This window comes from Pantherophis guttatus, chromosome 5 (assembly GCF_059756535.1).
Source record: "Pantherophis guttatus breed Tessera chromosome 5, ASM5975653v1, whole genome shotgun sequence".
Lineage (NCBI taxonomy): Eukaryota > Metazoa > Chordata > Lepidosauria > Squamata > Colubridae > Pantherophis > Pantherophis guttatus.
Genome location: NC_142067.1, coordinates 83636842 through 83651823, shown reverse-complemented (window position 1 = coordinate 83651823; position 14982 = coordinate 83636842). Strand labels below are relative to the sequence as shown.

Genomic DNA, 14982 nt, shown 5'->3' with positions numbered 1-14982 from the left:
AGAAGAAAGAATATCGATGATGGAATTGATGGAGGGAATTAAAAAACAGAAGAATGGCAAAACACCAGGACCAGATGGATTACCAGCAGAATTATATAAAAGACTACAAGATGTATTAAGCAACATAATGTTCCAAGTATTTAATGACTTATTATTAGAAGCCAAGGTCCCGAACTCATGGATGGAGGCATATATAACTCTTATACCAAAAGAAGAATCAGACTTACAACAAATAAAGAATTATAGACCAATTTCATTATTAAATGCGGATTACAAAATTTTTGCATCAATTATGGCAGAAAGATTGAAGAGGCTGTTAAATTAGTTTATACATCCAGATCCGAATGGCTTTTTACCTAAAAGATAGATTAGAGATAATATACAAATTATATTGGATACACTGGAATACTATGAAGCACACTCAGAGAAACAAATGGCATTGTTATTTTTAGATGCACAGAAATGTTATGTGACTACACAATTACAAATGATGGATTTTGGGGATAGGTTTATAAACATGGTTAAAACTATAACCTTGGCACCATGGTACAACCAGGTAATTGTAAACAGTGAAATGACAGAAAAAGTGGATATTAGAAAAGGAACCAGACAAGGATGTCCGCTATCTCCATTATTATTTATTTTGACATTAGAAATTTTAAACAGAAAAATAAGACAAGATAAAGAAATAAAAGGAATGAGAACCAAAAAAGAAGAATATAAACTACAAGCATTTGCAGATGATTTATTATGGAAGAACCAACAGAAACAGGTCCAAAGTTAATTGAGCAAATAGAGGAATATGGTGAAGTAGCGGGACTGAAAATTAATAAAAATAAGACAAAAATTATAGTTAAGAACATGAGAGAAAAACAAAAGAATCAATTAATGGAGAAGTTAGATATTTAAGTAGTGAAGAAAGTGAAATATTTGGACATCCAATTAACTTCAAAGTGTATAACTGTGAAGGAAGATAATTATTATAAATTGAGAAATCAAATTGAAATAGACTTGGAGAAATGGAAAAACTTGCAATTATCACTAATGGGATGAATAGCATTAATTAAAATGAATATATTACCAAGAATTTTGTTTCTCTTTCAAATGATTCCAATAAAGTCCCGGCTCCCCTTGGGGTGCACCCGGAGGCTCCAGCTGGTCCAGAATGTGGCTGCGCAGGGGATTATGGGAGCGATGGGGCGCTCCCATGTGACATCTCTCCTGTGCGAGCTGCACTGGCTCCGGGTGGCCTTCCGGGTGCGCTTCAAGGTGTTGGTGACCACCTTTAAAGCACTCCATGGCTTAGGGCCGGGTTATCTACGAGACTGCCTTCTGCTGCCAATAGCCTCCCACCAGCCAGTACGCTCGCACAGAGAGGGCCTCCTCAGGGTGCTGTCCACCAGACAATGTCGGCTGGCGACCCCCAGGGGAAGACCCTTCTCTGTGGCGGCACCCGCCCTCTGGAACGACCTATCCCCAGAGATACACACGATACCAGACCTCCAGACTTTTCATCGGGCCCGGAAAACTCATTTATTTCATCTAGCCGGGCTGGCTTGATCCCATCCATTCAGTTTTAATTTGAAATTGGTTTTAATTGGGTTGTTTTAAATTGTGGGCTGAAATTATTTAATTACCTTTTAAACTGTTTTTTAAATTTTGTATGCTCTATTTTATCTCGGCTGTTCACTGCCCTGAGTCCTGCTGGAGAAGGGCGATATAAAAATCAAATAAAAAAAAAAGTTGGAGAAAAAATATTTTGAAAATTTGAACAAAATGATGTGGAAATACTGTATCTATGGCAAGGAAAAAAAGCAAGAATTAACCTTAAATTGCTTCAAGATTCCAGAATTAGAGGAGGATTTGGTCTACCAAATTGGGAATTGTATCACCAAGCGGTGATGTTAACTTTAATTAAAGAATGGATCTTATTGAGAAATACAAGACTATTGACTTGGAAGGACATGATTTGCAACTAGGCTGGCACGCTTTTCTATGGTATGGGAAAAATAGGATACATGGATACTTCCAGAAACATTGTGTAAGGAATGGTTTGTTAACAGTATGGGAGAGAGTGAAAGAAAAACATTATATGAAAATACCAATGTGGCTTTCAACAATAGAAGCATTGACACACCCAAATATGATTAACATGGAAAATATCGTGAGATATAAGGACATCTCAATAGAGAAGGGAGAACTAAAACAGAAACAAGAACTAGAAAAACAAGGGATTGAGACAGATTGGTATACACGACTGCAAATACAATCAAGATATGATAAAGACTTGAGGCAGTATGGCTTCAATTTGGGAAAATCAGAACTGGACGAGTTAATGACTGGGACAGATGAAAAAATGATTAAGAAATTGTATAATTACTTATTGCAAATTAGATTAGAAGATGAAGAAGTAAAAGAGACAATGATAACATGGGCAAAAAACCTTGGTTATACAATAGAATTAGAGAAATGGCAACAACTATGGGAAAGGAATTATAAATTAACAATGGCAACTGCATATAAAGAAAACCTATATAAAATGTTTTATGGATGGCATATGTCACCAGAAAGGTTAGCAAAAATGTTTAAGGATAAATAAGCTAAATGTTGGAAATCTTTGCAATTGCCGGGATCATATGTGGTGGTCATGTACAGAAGCAAAAAAATATTGGGTTAGAATATTTATTTATTTATTTATTTATTTATTTATTTATTTATTTATTTATTTATTTATTTATTTATTTATTTATTTATTTATTAAATTTCTATACCGCCCTTCTCCAAAAAGGACTCAGGGCGGTGCACAGCCAAAGTAAAAACAGAGCATACAAAATTTAAAAACAATATTAAAATAATTAAATATTCTGGCCGTAAATTAAAACAACCCAATTTAAAATCAATTTAAAATTAAACTCAAGCCAGCCCAGCTAGTTGAAATAAATAGGTTTTCAGGGCCCGACGAAAAATCCGGAGATCTGTTATTGTACGTAACTCTGGGGGAAGGTTATGCCTATACAGGCATAGTTAGAGGAAATGGTACACCAGCGTATAGAATTAAAACCAGAGACTTTTTTATTGGGTACTTTACTGGAGAGATATAGTAAAGAAGATACATATTTAAATATACACATAATAACAGCTGCAAGAATTGTATTTGCACAAAATTGGAAGGCAGAAAAAATCCCGTCAGAAAGTGAAGTATTAAACAAGATTTTAGAATGTGCAAAAATGAATAGACTAACATTAAGAATAAAAGATAAAGAAAAATTGGTGTATTTCAAGACATGGAAATTTTATGCATGGTTAGAAAAGAAATATGAATAAAAGATGACATATTAATAAATTAGACAGTGTAAAAGTAAATGAGAGAGAAGACAAAAAGGGAATAGAAACCCAGATGACATCTGGATGTAAATGAAAAAGGGGGAAGGGGGTGGGGAAGGAAAAAATGTTATTACATAAATGTACAACTACGATGATATATGTGAAATTGGTAAAATAGTAAAGAAATTGAAAAGAAAGTATATATTAATAAAAAATTGGGGCTGCACAGATACCAATAGGGAAAATATCGAATTGAAAATAAATATAACAATGGAGAGAGGAGTAGAGGGTAAAATAGGAGGGGAGAAGGAGACAGAGGAACAGAAGAAAGGGAAAAGGAAAAGAAGAAAGGGAGGGAAAAAAGAGTAGAAGAGAAGGTTAGAAAGGGGGGAAGAAGGGAGGAGTGGGGGAAAGGAAGGGGAAGGAGAGAAGAGGAAGGAGAGGAGGAAAGAAGAAAGTAGGAAAGGATAGAAGAAGGGAGGGAATGGAAAGAGAGAAGGAGAAGAAGGATTGTTGTAAAACAAGGGAGAAGAAAGAGTAGACAAGCAACCCCGAATATATTTGAATATGTTTAAACTTTTTCTTAGGATGGGGAATGAATTAATATGAAAGTGTAAAGAGTATATGTATGATTAACAGTGGATAAGAGACTGTACATTTACAATATGTTTATGAGAAATAAAATAAAAAACTTTTTTCAAAAAAAGAGTATGGAAAATAGAGCTCAACTGATATTGTGAGCAAAGAGAATTTACTTTTTTTTCTCCTGTTTTCAAATGGAAATAGAATTTCCATTTCTATTAATAATTCCCACTAATCATGTATTTAATTATTAATTAATATATTTAATTAATTAAGCCTTTAAAATTAAAGCTAATCCCATCTATTACACTATTACACTATTCCAGAAATTACTTAAGATAGGACTCTTCTGGAGAGAGAGGGCTCTTCCTATGGTTAATATGTCTTCATCATCTTTATTATTACTAGTCGTTATTATTAGTTTTGCTACACTCAATTTGCCAGCAAATTTGGAAAACTTAACAGTGGCCACAGGATTGGAAAAGGTCAGTTTACATTCCAATTCTAAAGAAAGGCAATGCCAAGGAATGTTCAAACTATCACACCATTGCACTCATTTCACATGCTAAAATCCTATAAGTTAGGCTCCAGCAGTATGTGGATCAAAACTACCAGAAGTACAGGCAGGATTTCGAAGAGGAAGAGGAACTAGAGATCAAATTGCCAACATATGCTGGATCATGGAGAAAGCTAGAGAGTTATAGAAAAACATCTACTTCTGCTTCATTGACTATGCTAAAGCCATTGATTGTATGGATCACAACAAATTGTGGCAAGTTCTTAAAGAGATGGGAGTACCAGACCACCTCATTTGTCTCTTGAGAAACCTATATGCAGGTCAAGAAGCAACAGTGAGAACTGGACATGGAACCACTGATTGGTTCAAAATTGGGAAAGGAGTCCGGCAAGGCTGTATACTGTCGCCCTGCCTATTTAACTTATATGCAGAGCGCATTATGAGAAAGGTGGGCTAGATGAAACAAAAGTTGGAATTAAGATTGCCGGGAGAAATATCAACAACCTCAGATATGCAGATGATACCACTCTAATGGCAGAAAGTGAAGAGGAACTAAAGAGCCTCTTGATGCTGGTGAAGAAGGAGAGTGCAAAAGTTGGCTTGAAACTCAATATTAAGAAAACTAAGATCATGGCATCCAGCCCTCTCAATTCCTGGCAAATAAGTGGGAAAGAAATGGAGGTAGTGACAGATTTTATTTTCCGGGGCACCAAGATCACTGCAGATGGGGACTGCAGCCATTTATGGTTATTAAAACCATAAATGGAAATTATGGAAACCATTTATGGAAATTAAAAGACGCTTGCTCCTGGGGAGGAAAGCTATGGCAAATCTAGACAGCATTCTAAAAAGCAGAGACATCACTCTGCCAACAAAAGTGCATGTAGCCAAGGCTATGGTTTTCCCAGTTGCAATGTATGGCTGTGAAAGTTGGACCATAAGAAAGGCTGAGAGCCAAAGAATTGAGGCCTTTGAACTATGGTGCTGGAGAAGACTCCTGCAAGTCCCTTGGACTGCAAGGTGATCAAACCGGTCAGTCCTAGAGGAGATCAACCCTGACTGCTCTTTAGAAGGCCAGATCCTGAAGATGAAACTCAAATACTTTGGCCACCTAATGAGGACTCACTGGAGAAGAACCTAATGCTGGGAAAGATTGAGGGTAAAAGGGGACAACAAAGAACGAGGTGATTGGATGGAGTCACTGAAGCAGTAGGCGTGAGCTTAAATGGACTCCAGAGGATGGCAGAGGACAGGAAGGCCTGGAGGAACATTGTCCATGGGATCGCAATGGGTCGGACACGACTTCATAACTAACTAACAACAACAACAAATATCTGTTAATTTTTGCCATGGATAGTTTATTATTAAATATATTATGAAAGTTTTAATTATTGACTGTTACCATAAACTATTCTGTTTCTACCCTGGATTAATGTAGTCTAGAATGTATGAGGGTATATACATATATACTCATATAAAATCTAGATGTAATCAGAGATCAATGGTCTCTTCAGGGAAGAAAGGCAAAATGAAGGTCATGGCAGTGCAACCGAAGGACACTTCACCATAAATGGAGTGTTATTTTGCCTTGTTTGATCTCCACTTGCAGACACCACTGTCATGAACTAGTATAAAGGTAATCCCCTTTGAAGATAAAAGGCAATATACTTACTGAAACAGCATTGTTTTATTCTTGACTTCTAAAAAGTACTTCTGCATGGCATAGGCGATGGTTGATTTAAATAAATACATTTCACTCTCATCCCAATTGTACTGTAAATTCAAGGTGACAATTACATTGACAGTTGCATGTTTACATACAACCCCTTGACAATACATTTCAAATTACTTTCACCTTACTGGAATCATCTCTATATACATGATTTCATCTATGTAACTAAACACACAGTTGAATTCAGATGCAATGTTAGGATCTCTGCAAATATAGAGTCAGCCTCCAAACTATTCTCTGGTTACAGAGATTCCCCCTTTCTCTCCCCCCCTACCCCCCACCCATGCAAGTGAATGGAGTTTTCACCATTAAATGAGAAAAACTTTTCTTTGTCAAAAATTAATAGGAGGAAGATAAAATAGCTGTCTTGAATAACTGAAAGCACAGAATTATTCAGTTATTCTTTATTGTTTCTGAGGGTAGAACCAAAACCTAAATAAATAAATGGATGGTTATTTTTAAGATGGGAACCTGTTGAATTAAGGAGGAATTTCCTGACTGTAAGAACTATTAAACATTGAAACAGCCTGCCTCTTGGAGTCAGGGCTGACTGGAATTTAAATTAAAAACAATATTTTTTAAAAAGTGATGCTGTCCAGAGCATCAATTTAGATGTCTTGGCGATGTTGGCCAGAAAAGGAAAAAATGTCTCAAGCATCAGTAAAAATAGTGTGTTGTATGCAAGCTCAAAATTTGACAAAGGGATTTCCAAATGCATTGATTTTTTACACAATGTTCACCAAAATTCAAGCTTCTCCACACTTTTTCTATTTTCCATGATTCCTCCATTTTTCCCATCATACCTTTATCGCTTGCCTAAAGGTAAAAATTATCTTCTATCTTCATAGGATTGCATTGTGATCTATTTTCATTTTACTTAAAATAAATCCCAAATAATGAAATCAAGCTGACATCATCTACTCACTGCATCGTCACCCAGTGCTGTTTTCAAGCTGATCCTCACTTTGATGGCATCCTTAGAATCTAGATTTAAAAAGAGAGAAAAATAAGTAACTTAAAATAGTAATGTATACTTCAAAATATTCTTATTTACAATTCAAATTGCTACTGATTTTTTTGTTTTTTTTCAGTTCTTTCTCTGGAATGGTCAAAGAGCAGCATCAATAGACAAGGATGCCCTCCCCCCCAAAAAGAGGGACATATATTACGTCATACAACAAAACCTACATGGAGTCCAATTTATATTCCAACCAATATTTTCATTGCTGTTGTTTTTTTCCAGCCACTTGAGTAAGGGATCAAAGTAGTGAAGAAACGGTGTTGCATCCATCTTTTGGCTTCCCGTAATACCTTCTAAAGCTTTTGTCCAAGGCTGAGAACTACCCAAAGCAAGCATATCCCTGTATTTAAAAAGACATAGGAAATTTTGATCACTTGTTAGACTCATTGTGTTAAGGGAAGACAAGGCATACTAAATTCAAGGAAGAGTATTCTGTGTGAGTTGTAATCACACCAGCAAAGACTGTGGCAAACATCTTCAATGAATAGGATAATAGAATTCAGCTGTTACAGTTAAACAGATTTTCAGTTGTGCATGCTTGATGATAGAGTGAAGAGCAATCTCCTTGAATCCCAGAAAACTCTTAAAACATACAACAAAATATGGAACAAAACTTCCTCTGTGCAATTGCTGTTATAACATCAGTTTCCAGGTAATATGACATATCTCTAAAATCCATAAAAACTGCATAAAGTCACTTGGATTATTGAGAGATTCTTTTAGATTTTGGGTTCATGTGGATGTTAGCATTTGCTTTTTCTCCATCCAGAATCTAAACCTATAATAGCATGTTTGGAACTTGAAAACTTTCAGGGTTGACAGTGAAAAGAGAGGCTTAATTTTCATCTTATCATCTTTCTTCTTTTAAAGCAAATGTAAACTAACAATACTTGCAATGGTTTCTGGAGCCTACAGTAAAAATTTATTTCACTACAGCTATTCAAATGATACACTGTGAAGCAAGTTCTCACTTACCTCAAAATGCGTCCAGCATTTGTAGAATTAGAAATGTCACATTTATAAAGTTCCCCCGTGTGACCAGCAGCTTTGCAAAGTGCCTCTTGAAATTGGAACTGGTAAATGGTCCTTGTATAATATCTAGAAAAGGGAAGGGGAGAAGATAAAACCAATTTACTGATTACAGTAAGAATATCAACATTTGTCTGAAATTGGGCAGCTATAGAAATTATATAAATAAAACATTTTATAAAGTTAGTTTTATAGAAGTAATTTTATTATATTAAAATGCTGATCACATTAAGTTATTTCATTCAGCCTATCTGCTTACCACATTACCATTATTTTTACCACTGTTTTGTCAAAAGAGATTAGAGCTGTGCAAAGTTTAAAGTGGTGCTTCAATTTGAGGAATTCAAAAAGAAATCGAAGTTCTTTTTAACAAAACTAATAAAAAATAAAAAAAGCAAATAAGAGTTACAAGTTAAACCTTATGAAAGAGTAGTCATTGGCAACATGAAATAGAACAGCAGGGTCACAATATTCCTCGTTGTGAGGCAATGGCTCCACAACCCCGACTATCTCTCGCCTGCAGAAAAGAGAAATGATTCCATTAGAATTTGAGAAGGAAGCAAGATTTAAAGTCAGACACTATGTTATATTAAGAATTCAACTGCTTAAAAAAATCTCAATGTATTATAAAAGCATTTGTCCCAGTTTTACACATACATTGACTAAATCCCTCACATAAAAGAAAGAGCATTGTCCTCAAGACAAGCATCTCAAGTATATTTACCTTTCTGAAAATATAATAATAGCCTGAATCAGAGCCTTGTTTTGTATAACTCACATAAGGGACAAGTGCAACAGAACCTGAATTAAGCTTAAATGTTGGACTTAGAATAAAAGGTTCTTTCAGTGTTCGTAACTCTGCTTTCCTTCTGTCATTTTTTACTTTCACCTTTCTATAAGTTAAAAGTTATTATGTCTTGGAAATGGAGTGGAGTAGATAAAGTGATGGCTACCTGTGATGGGAAAATAACTGAGGCTGGCATATTCTTGAGTTTTCAAACTATTGCAGTAATCCTTCTTTCAAAAAGGATGCAGCAACTCATCCTTTAGGATCAGCTCAGCCACCTATTTGTTGCTGGATGACTCTTCTGTCAGCTGCTCATCTTCACTTTCTTTGAAGCTTGCTAGCAACTGCTATAACCAGGGGGGAGGGAGCATCTGAAAGGGGAAGCATACTGGGGTGTGAAAGAATGCTATGGGAAATTGGGGAGTATGGACATTAACAGGAACCAGAGGTGCCAAACCGAGCCATCTGCTCAGCTTCAAGGACACCAGTCCTGGGAAAGGAATTTACAGTGCCTGAGGCACCAAGTTCCCATAACATTGGAACAAGATCTGATTTGACTGCTCTCCCAGCAGGGAGGGCTTTGAGCACTGGGGATTGCTTTCAATATATGATTTTCATGTGGTTTTTCCTCAGAGCTTGCCTGAGCAATGCTGCACTCAACATCTTTAGTAAAAGTACCTTTTCTCTAAAACTTATGGAGTCAAAACTTATGGAGTAAAACTTTCCTAGGAAATAGCTGGGGCCTGTCTGACACCTTCTTTTTAACTCTCCAAGCACAGGAGGAGATACTGTATGTCAATGTGACATCACCAGAAACCACAGATTGGCCCTTTTTTAATAATACTTTACTTCCTTATTTATTTAATAAATGCATTTCTGTGACAGCACATTTCACTAAACATGACTCTGGATGGTGTACCACCAACAGTTAAAACAATATCACAACAATTAAAAATCTTTTTTAAAAATAAATAAAGATGAGATCAGTATGGTAAATAAAAAGATAATGGGAGAACACCCATCTAAACATAACACAATCATTGCACAGGCTTCCTGTGGGATCTCCAATATGCTAGAAGAACCAGATTTTCAGGCCTTCCAAAATACTAATAGAGATGGAGCTAACATCACATGGGGAGAGGGGTGTGATGAGATGGGTAGATATGATCAGGAAATGGCAGTCCATCAAAACTAGCATACAGGGTGGCACCTAGTACAATTTATGAAACAGAGGTATAAAATGTGTCAACCAAGAGATACACATAACTGTCCATGCAGTCACATTCTGCATTGGTTGAAGCTTTCACATAATCCTCAAGGGCAGCTCCATGTAGACTACATTGCAATAATTCATTCTGGAGTGATCAGGGCATGAATGACTTTGAGTAGAGTGTATTGTCCAGAAAAGGGCACAACTGATTCATAACATGGTTGTACAAAGACCTCCCTGGAAAGCTGATCAGGAATCATGAGCCTAGAAGGCATGTCTGATGTCCCCATCTGAAGTAGGGCCACTATATCAGAGCCAAAGATGGTAAAATCCCAGTACCAGAAAGCCCGAAAACCCAAGCTACTTGTCAGTCTTGCCAGGGTTCAGCTGAAGTCTGCTGTTCTGCATTCAGACCCCTACAGTTTCCAAACTCAAACAAAAAAAAATCAAAACAAAAAAATCAATGGCATTATTTAATTCTCCAGGGGCAGAGATGTATATTTTAATATTATCAACATACTGATGATACCAGGGGTGGGATTCAGCTGGTTTGGACCGGTTTGGGCAAACCAGATGTTAATTTTAATCTGGTTCGCTGAACTGGTAGTTGCAAGGACTGACTGACCCCACCCACCCCGCCCTGCTCCTCCCAGGAGTCTCCACATGGCCTATTTTGGATGCCAGGTAAGTGCAGGGCCTGCGCGAGGCTCTGGGAGGGCAAAAAATGGGCCTACCACAAGTACTGCAAGTCTGGAAATGGGCCTGTTTCTGGCCTCTGGAGGGCCTCTGGAGTCCGGGGGAGTCTGTTTTTGCCCTCCCAGAGGCTTGAAGAAAGCCTCTGGAGCCTAGAGAGGGTGAAAATGCTCTCCTGCCATGGTGCAGGAAGCCGACTAGGCCATGCCCCCATGGCCATGCCACCTAGCAACCAGGCAGAGAACCAGTTGCTAAAAATTTTCAGTCCCACCCCTGAATGACACCCCCACTCATGGTGACAACTAATATTAAACGAGAGTGAGAGAGTACCAAGCCTTGTGACATCCCATATATTAGGGGCTGCAGGTAGGATTTCTGACTTCTAATTAACATTGACTGGCACCATTTTCATAGGAAGGAAAAGAACCACACGTTCTATGGTATCAAAGGCAGCCAAGAAGTAAAGGACAGATGAATTATCCAAGTCCCACTCCTGCCAGAAAATCATCCAAAAGCATGACCAATGCTGTTTTCACTCCATTACTAGGCCTGAATCCTGATTGAAATGGGTTCAAATAATCCACTTCATTCAGGGTCTGCTGAAGCTGCTGTGCAACTACCTTCTCCACAACCTTCCCTCAGAAAGGGAAGTTAAATACTGGATGAAAATTGTGGTGGGATCAGCAATAGCTTCTTGAGGGGGAGGCAGACCAAAGCCTCAAGGAGTGTTGTGACCTAGGCTTCCTGAGTCATTAAAACACACTAGTAGTCCCAAAAATCTCTTTTATTGCAACAGCTGTGAATTACGTTCATTCACAGCTAAGTCCCAATTAGTTGCAAAAAGTCCTTTGGGAGAAGTCCTTTGGGATAATCACCAACCTTTATCTCCCTTGACACTCTGCCAAAGATCTACTTGGCAAAACCACACGGATTCCAGAATCAAACAGAGATGCCAACTGGGAACAGAATTAACAATGTTGCTTTCCTGCAAAGTGCCCATGTGCCTTTGCTTCTCTTTTAAGCCTTATGGGAGGGGCCAATCATCTCCAGGCATTACTTCTGAGTTGTCCCTTTTGTTTTAACTGTTCATGCCTTCTGGCAGCTCTGCGCATGCGTGCATTAGGAACAGGCTCCTCCTGTTCCTCTGCCTCTCTGCTGTCCGACCCTGGAGGCTCCGGAGTCCGCACCTCACTCCCAGATGGCCCTGGCCCCATCTCTGCCCCCGACGCAGAGCCCTCATACGGGCCTTCCCCAGCCTCCAGGACTGGCCCATGTTCCTTCCCAGCCTCCTCACTGTCCGACTCCGCTGCCAGCTCCACAGGCTGCTGGTGGACCATAACAAGGAGTGCCAGAACAACCCCAAATCTCAAGGATGAATTAACAGAGTCAAACAAAAACTCAATATATCTATTTTACCCTTAAAACAGTGTTAAATTTCAGAGCTATCATCATAAGATATTTGAGACTTCAAATCTTATTGGTTTTCTATCCCTTTTTTTATTGTTCCCTATAATAACAGCATTCTGTCAGGAGAGCATGTTTTGGCAAATGTACCATAAACCTGATAATGAAATAGAGAATAAATGAATTTTCAATAAGTTCTCTTTCCATCACTCTTTACTAATAATAAATATTTAGTGAGCTAAAACATATCAGCATTCCAGAGATTTTTCATATTTTTCTCTAGTTGTGTCTTTTACTTACTTCATTTCCCACCATTTCTTCATCCATTGATCTTTGGGGATTTGCTCAGCAAATACCATCCATCGCCATTTCTCTAGCATGTAAGTGAAAGGCATTGTTCCAACAATAGTGAGGGCCTGTTTGAGCAGAAAATTGATATCCGTTTCTGGAAAAGAACAAAATTGATTGAAAGGATTAAGCAGAAATTTTATGTTGTTGAAATTGCAAAAATAAAAATAAAAATTAGTATCATACAAAGTAATTGTTCACAAAGTTCCTACTGTTCCTTATAACTGAAAGTAGGAGTTTTATTGGTAGAATAAAGCTAGGTTTTTTTCCAAATAACTCCCCAAAGAAACAAGGCTAATTACATAATTTCTCTACCTGCTCTTTCATCTTCACTGATTTCTATTAGCACTCTGTACAATAATAACATTTTTACAATGATAGTTCTTAAACTGGTAATACCTGGCAGCATGCTCTGCCATCTCACCTGTATCTTCTTCAAAAGTAGGTTCTAGTAAGCCAAGGGATTTCAGATACTTTGGAGTGGCTGCAGAAAGTGACATGATCTCCCCAACAGCTTCATGGAATCCTTCATTGGCCCCATTTCTTAGCAGGAAAGGTTGATCAGAATAGGCCATGTCATATTCAATATGGCCCATCTCATGGTGTGCTGTCAGGAAGTCTTCCATATTTATTTTTGTGCACATCTTAATCCTGCCAATGAATACAATTCAGGCAGAGATTATAACATGACAGTTTGAATGGCACTTTGACGTAGTTGCTAAAAATGGTGTGGTCTTTAATGCACTTAGCTTACTTTTCTAAATTAACCCTATACCCAATTTCTGAGGAATGTGGATTTCTGGTTTAATTGATGGTACAGTGGTCTAAGCACCCTGTTATTAACACAGCTGCCTGCAATTACTGCTGGTTCGAATCTCTCCAAGGCTCAAGGTTGACTCAGCCTTCCATACTTTCTAAGGTAGGTGAAATGAGGACCTAGTTTGTGGGGGCAATAAGCTGACTTTGTATAAATATATAAAAGTATGAAAGCTATTGCTTAACGCATTGTAAGTCGCCCTGAGTCTCCGGAGAAGGGCAGCATATAAATCAAATTAAAAAAAAAAATTGAGGTGTTATCCTACCATGGTAATTCCGGAGATAAAGGTGAAACATCATTCCTTCAATCTTATTATAATGGTAACCCAGACAAGATAACGGAATAGAGAGCCAATCATCAATTTATAGGGATTCACCCTCTTATTTGCAACAGTGTTGAGTTCAGTTCATCATTCAGATATAATTAGATATATAAATTTACAAACTGGAGCAGAATAACAGTTTACATATCAGATAGTTTAACATTTAATGAACAAATTGTAGATTGTAAAATATTTATCTCATCTATACTCCCAGTAGTATCCTGATATATACGGCACTGATATGTTGATTTTATCATGCAATCGGTTTTATTGCTAAATATATCCAGATTATGAAATTGAATATCTTAACTTTGCTGCTTGCTGTTATATCTGGAATTACCACTTTGTTCTTTTACTTACAGAAAATGGATGTAAACTCTGTGACTGAGTAGAAATAAGCTTTTGGTACCTGTAGTCATTTTTCCCCAGATCCCAAGCAGTAGGATGGCAAACAACTTTCCTTCCATCTTTAGGTTCCTCGAGCATAGAATTTTCCCAGAAATCCTTAGTCATATTGAAAAGTCCGATTGAGATGAAAAAATGTTCAGCAGCTTTAAATATTGAGTTTACGGTCCATTTCTGGAAAAGATTGATTTTTACATCACCTAACAGTTTGTAATAGGGACGCGGTGGCTCAGTGGCTAAGATGCTGAGCTTGTCGCTCGAAAGATCGGCAGTTCAGCAGTTCGAATCCCTAGTGCGGTGTAACGGGGTGAGCTCTCGTTATTTGTCCCAGTTTCTGCCAACCTAGCAGTTCGAAAGCACGTAAAAAATGCAAGTAGAAAAATAAGGACCACCTTTGGTGGGAAGGTAACAGCAGTTCCGTGCGCCTTTGGCATTTAATCATGCTGGCCACATGACCACGGAGACGTCTTCAGACAGCGCTGGCTCTTCGGCTTTGAAATGGAGACGCGCACTGCCCCCTAGATTCGGGAATGACTAGCACATATGTGCGAGGGGAATCTTTACCTTTACCTTTTTAACAGTTTGTAAGCCCAATGAACCCAATACCCAAGTTACTGAGGATCCTTTATGTTTAGCTATAGAGGTAGCCATGAAGGAAGGAAGACACTGAGACGTCTTCTGCCATTGTTGGGTGATCCAGGAGGTCAATCAACTTCCAAAGAAAATTGGATTAGACATAGGCAAGCCTCAACTCAGCAGCCTCTGCTGTAGTCTATTCTTAAAAAATATAT

The 14982-nt window shown here is 37.8% G+C and overlaps 1 protein-coding gene across 3 annotated transcripts in view; it reads right to left on the bottom strand.

Moving 5' to 3' along the window:
• The window catches only part of ACE2 (angiotensin converting enzyme 2), a 45412-nt gene that overhangs the window by 11499 nt on the left and 18931 nt on the right, over positions 1-14982 (bottom strand). For all 3 annotated transcript variants that reach the window (XM_034434910.3, XM_034434902.2, XM_060686695.2), the window contains exons 8-15: positions 14196-14365; positions 13072-13298; positions 12600-12744; positions 8624-8722; positions 8152-8274; positions 7344-7516; positions 7081-7139; positions 6096-6196 (exon numbers count right to left, since the gene is read on the bottom strand). In XM_034434910.3, the coding sequence (XP_034290801.1) occupies positions 6096-6196; positions 7081-7139; positions 7344-7516; positions 8152-8274; positions 8624-8722; positions 12600-12744; positions 13072-13298; positions 14196-14365 (1097 nt within the window). The remainder of the gene's footprint in view (positions 1-6095; positions 6197-7080; positions 7140-7343; positions 7517-8151; positions 8275-8623; positions 8723-12599; positions 12745-13071; positions 13299-14195; positions 14366-14982) is intronic.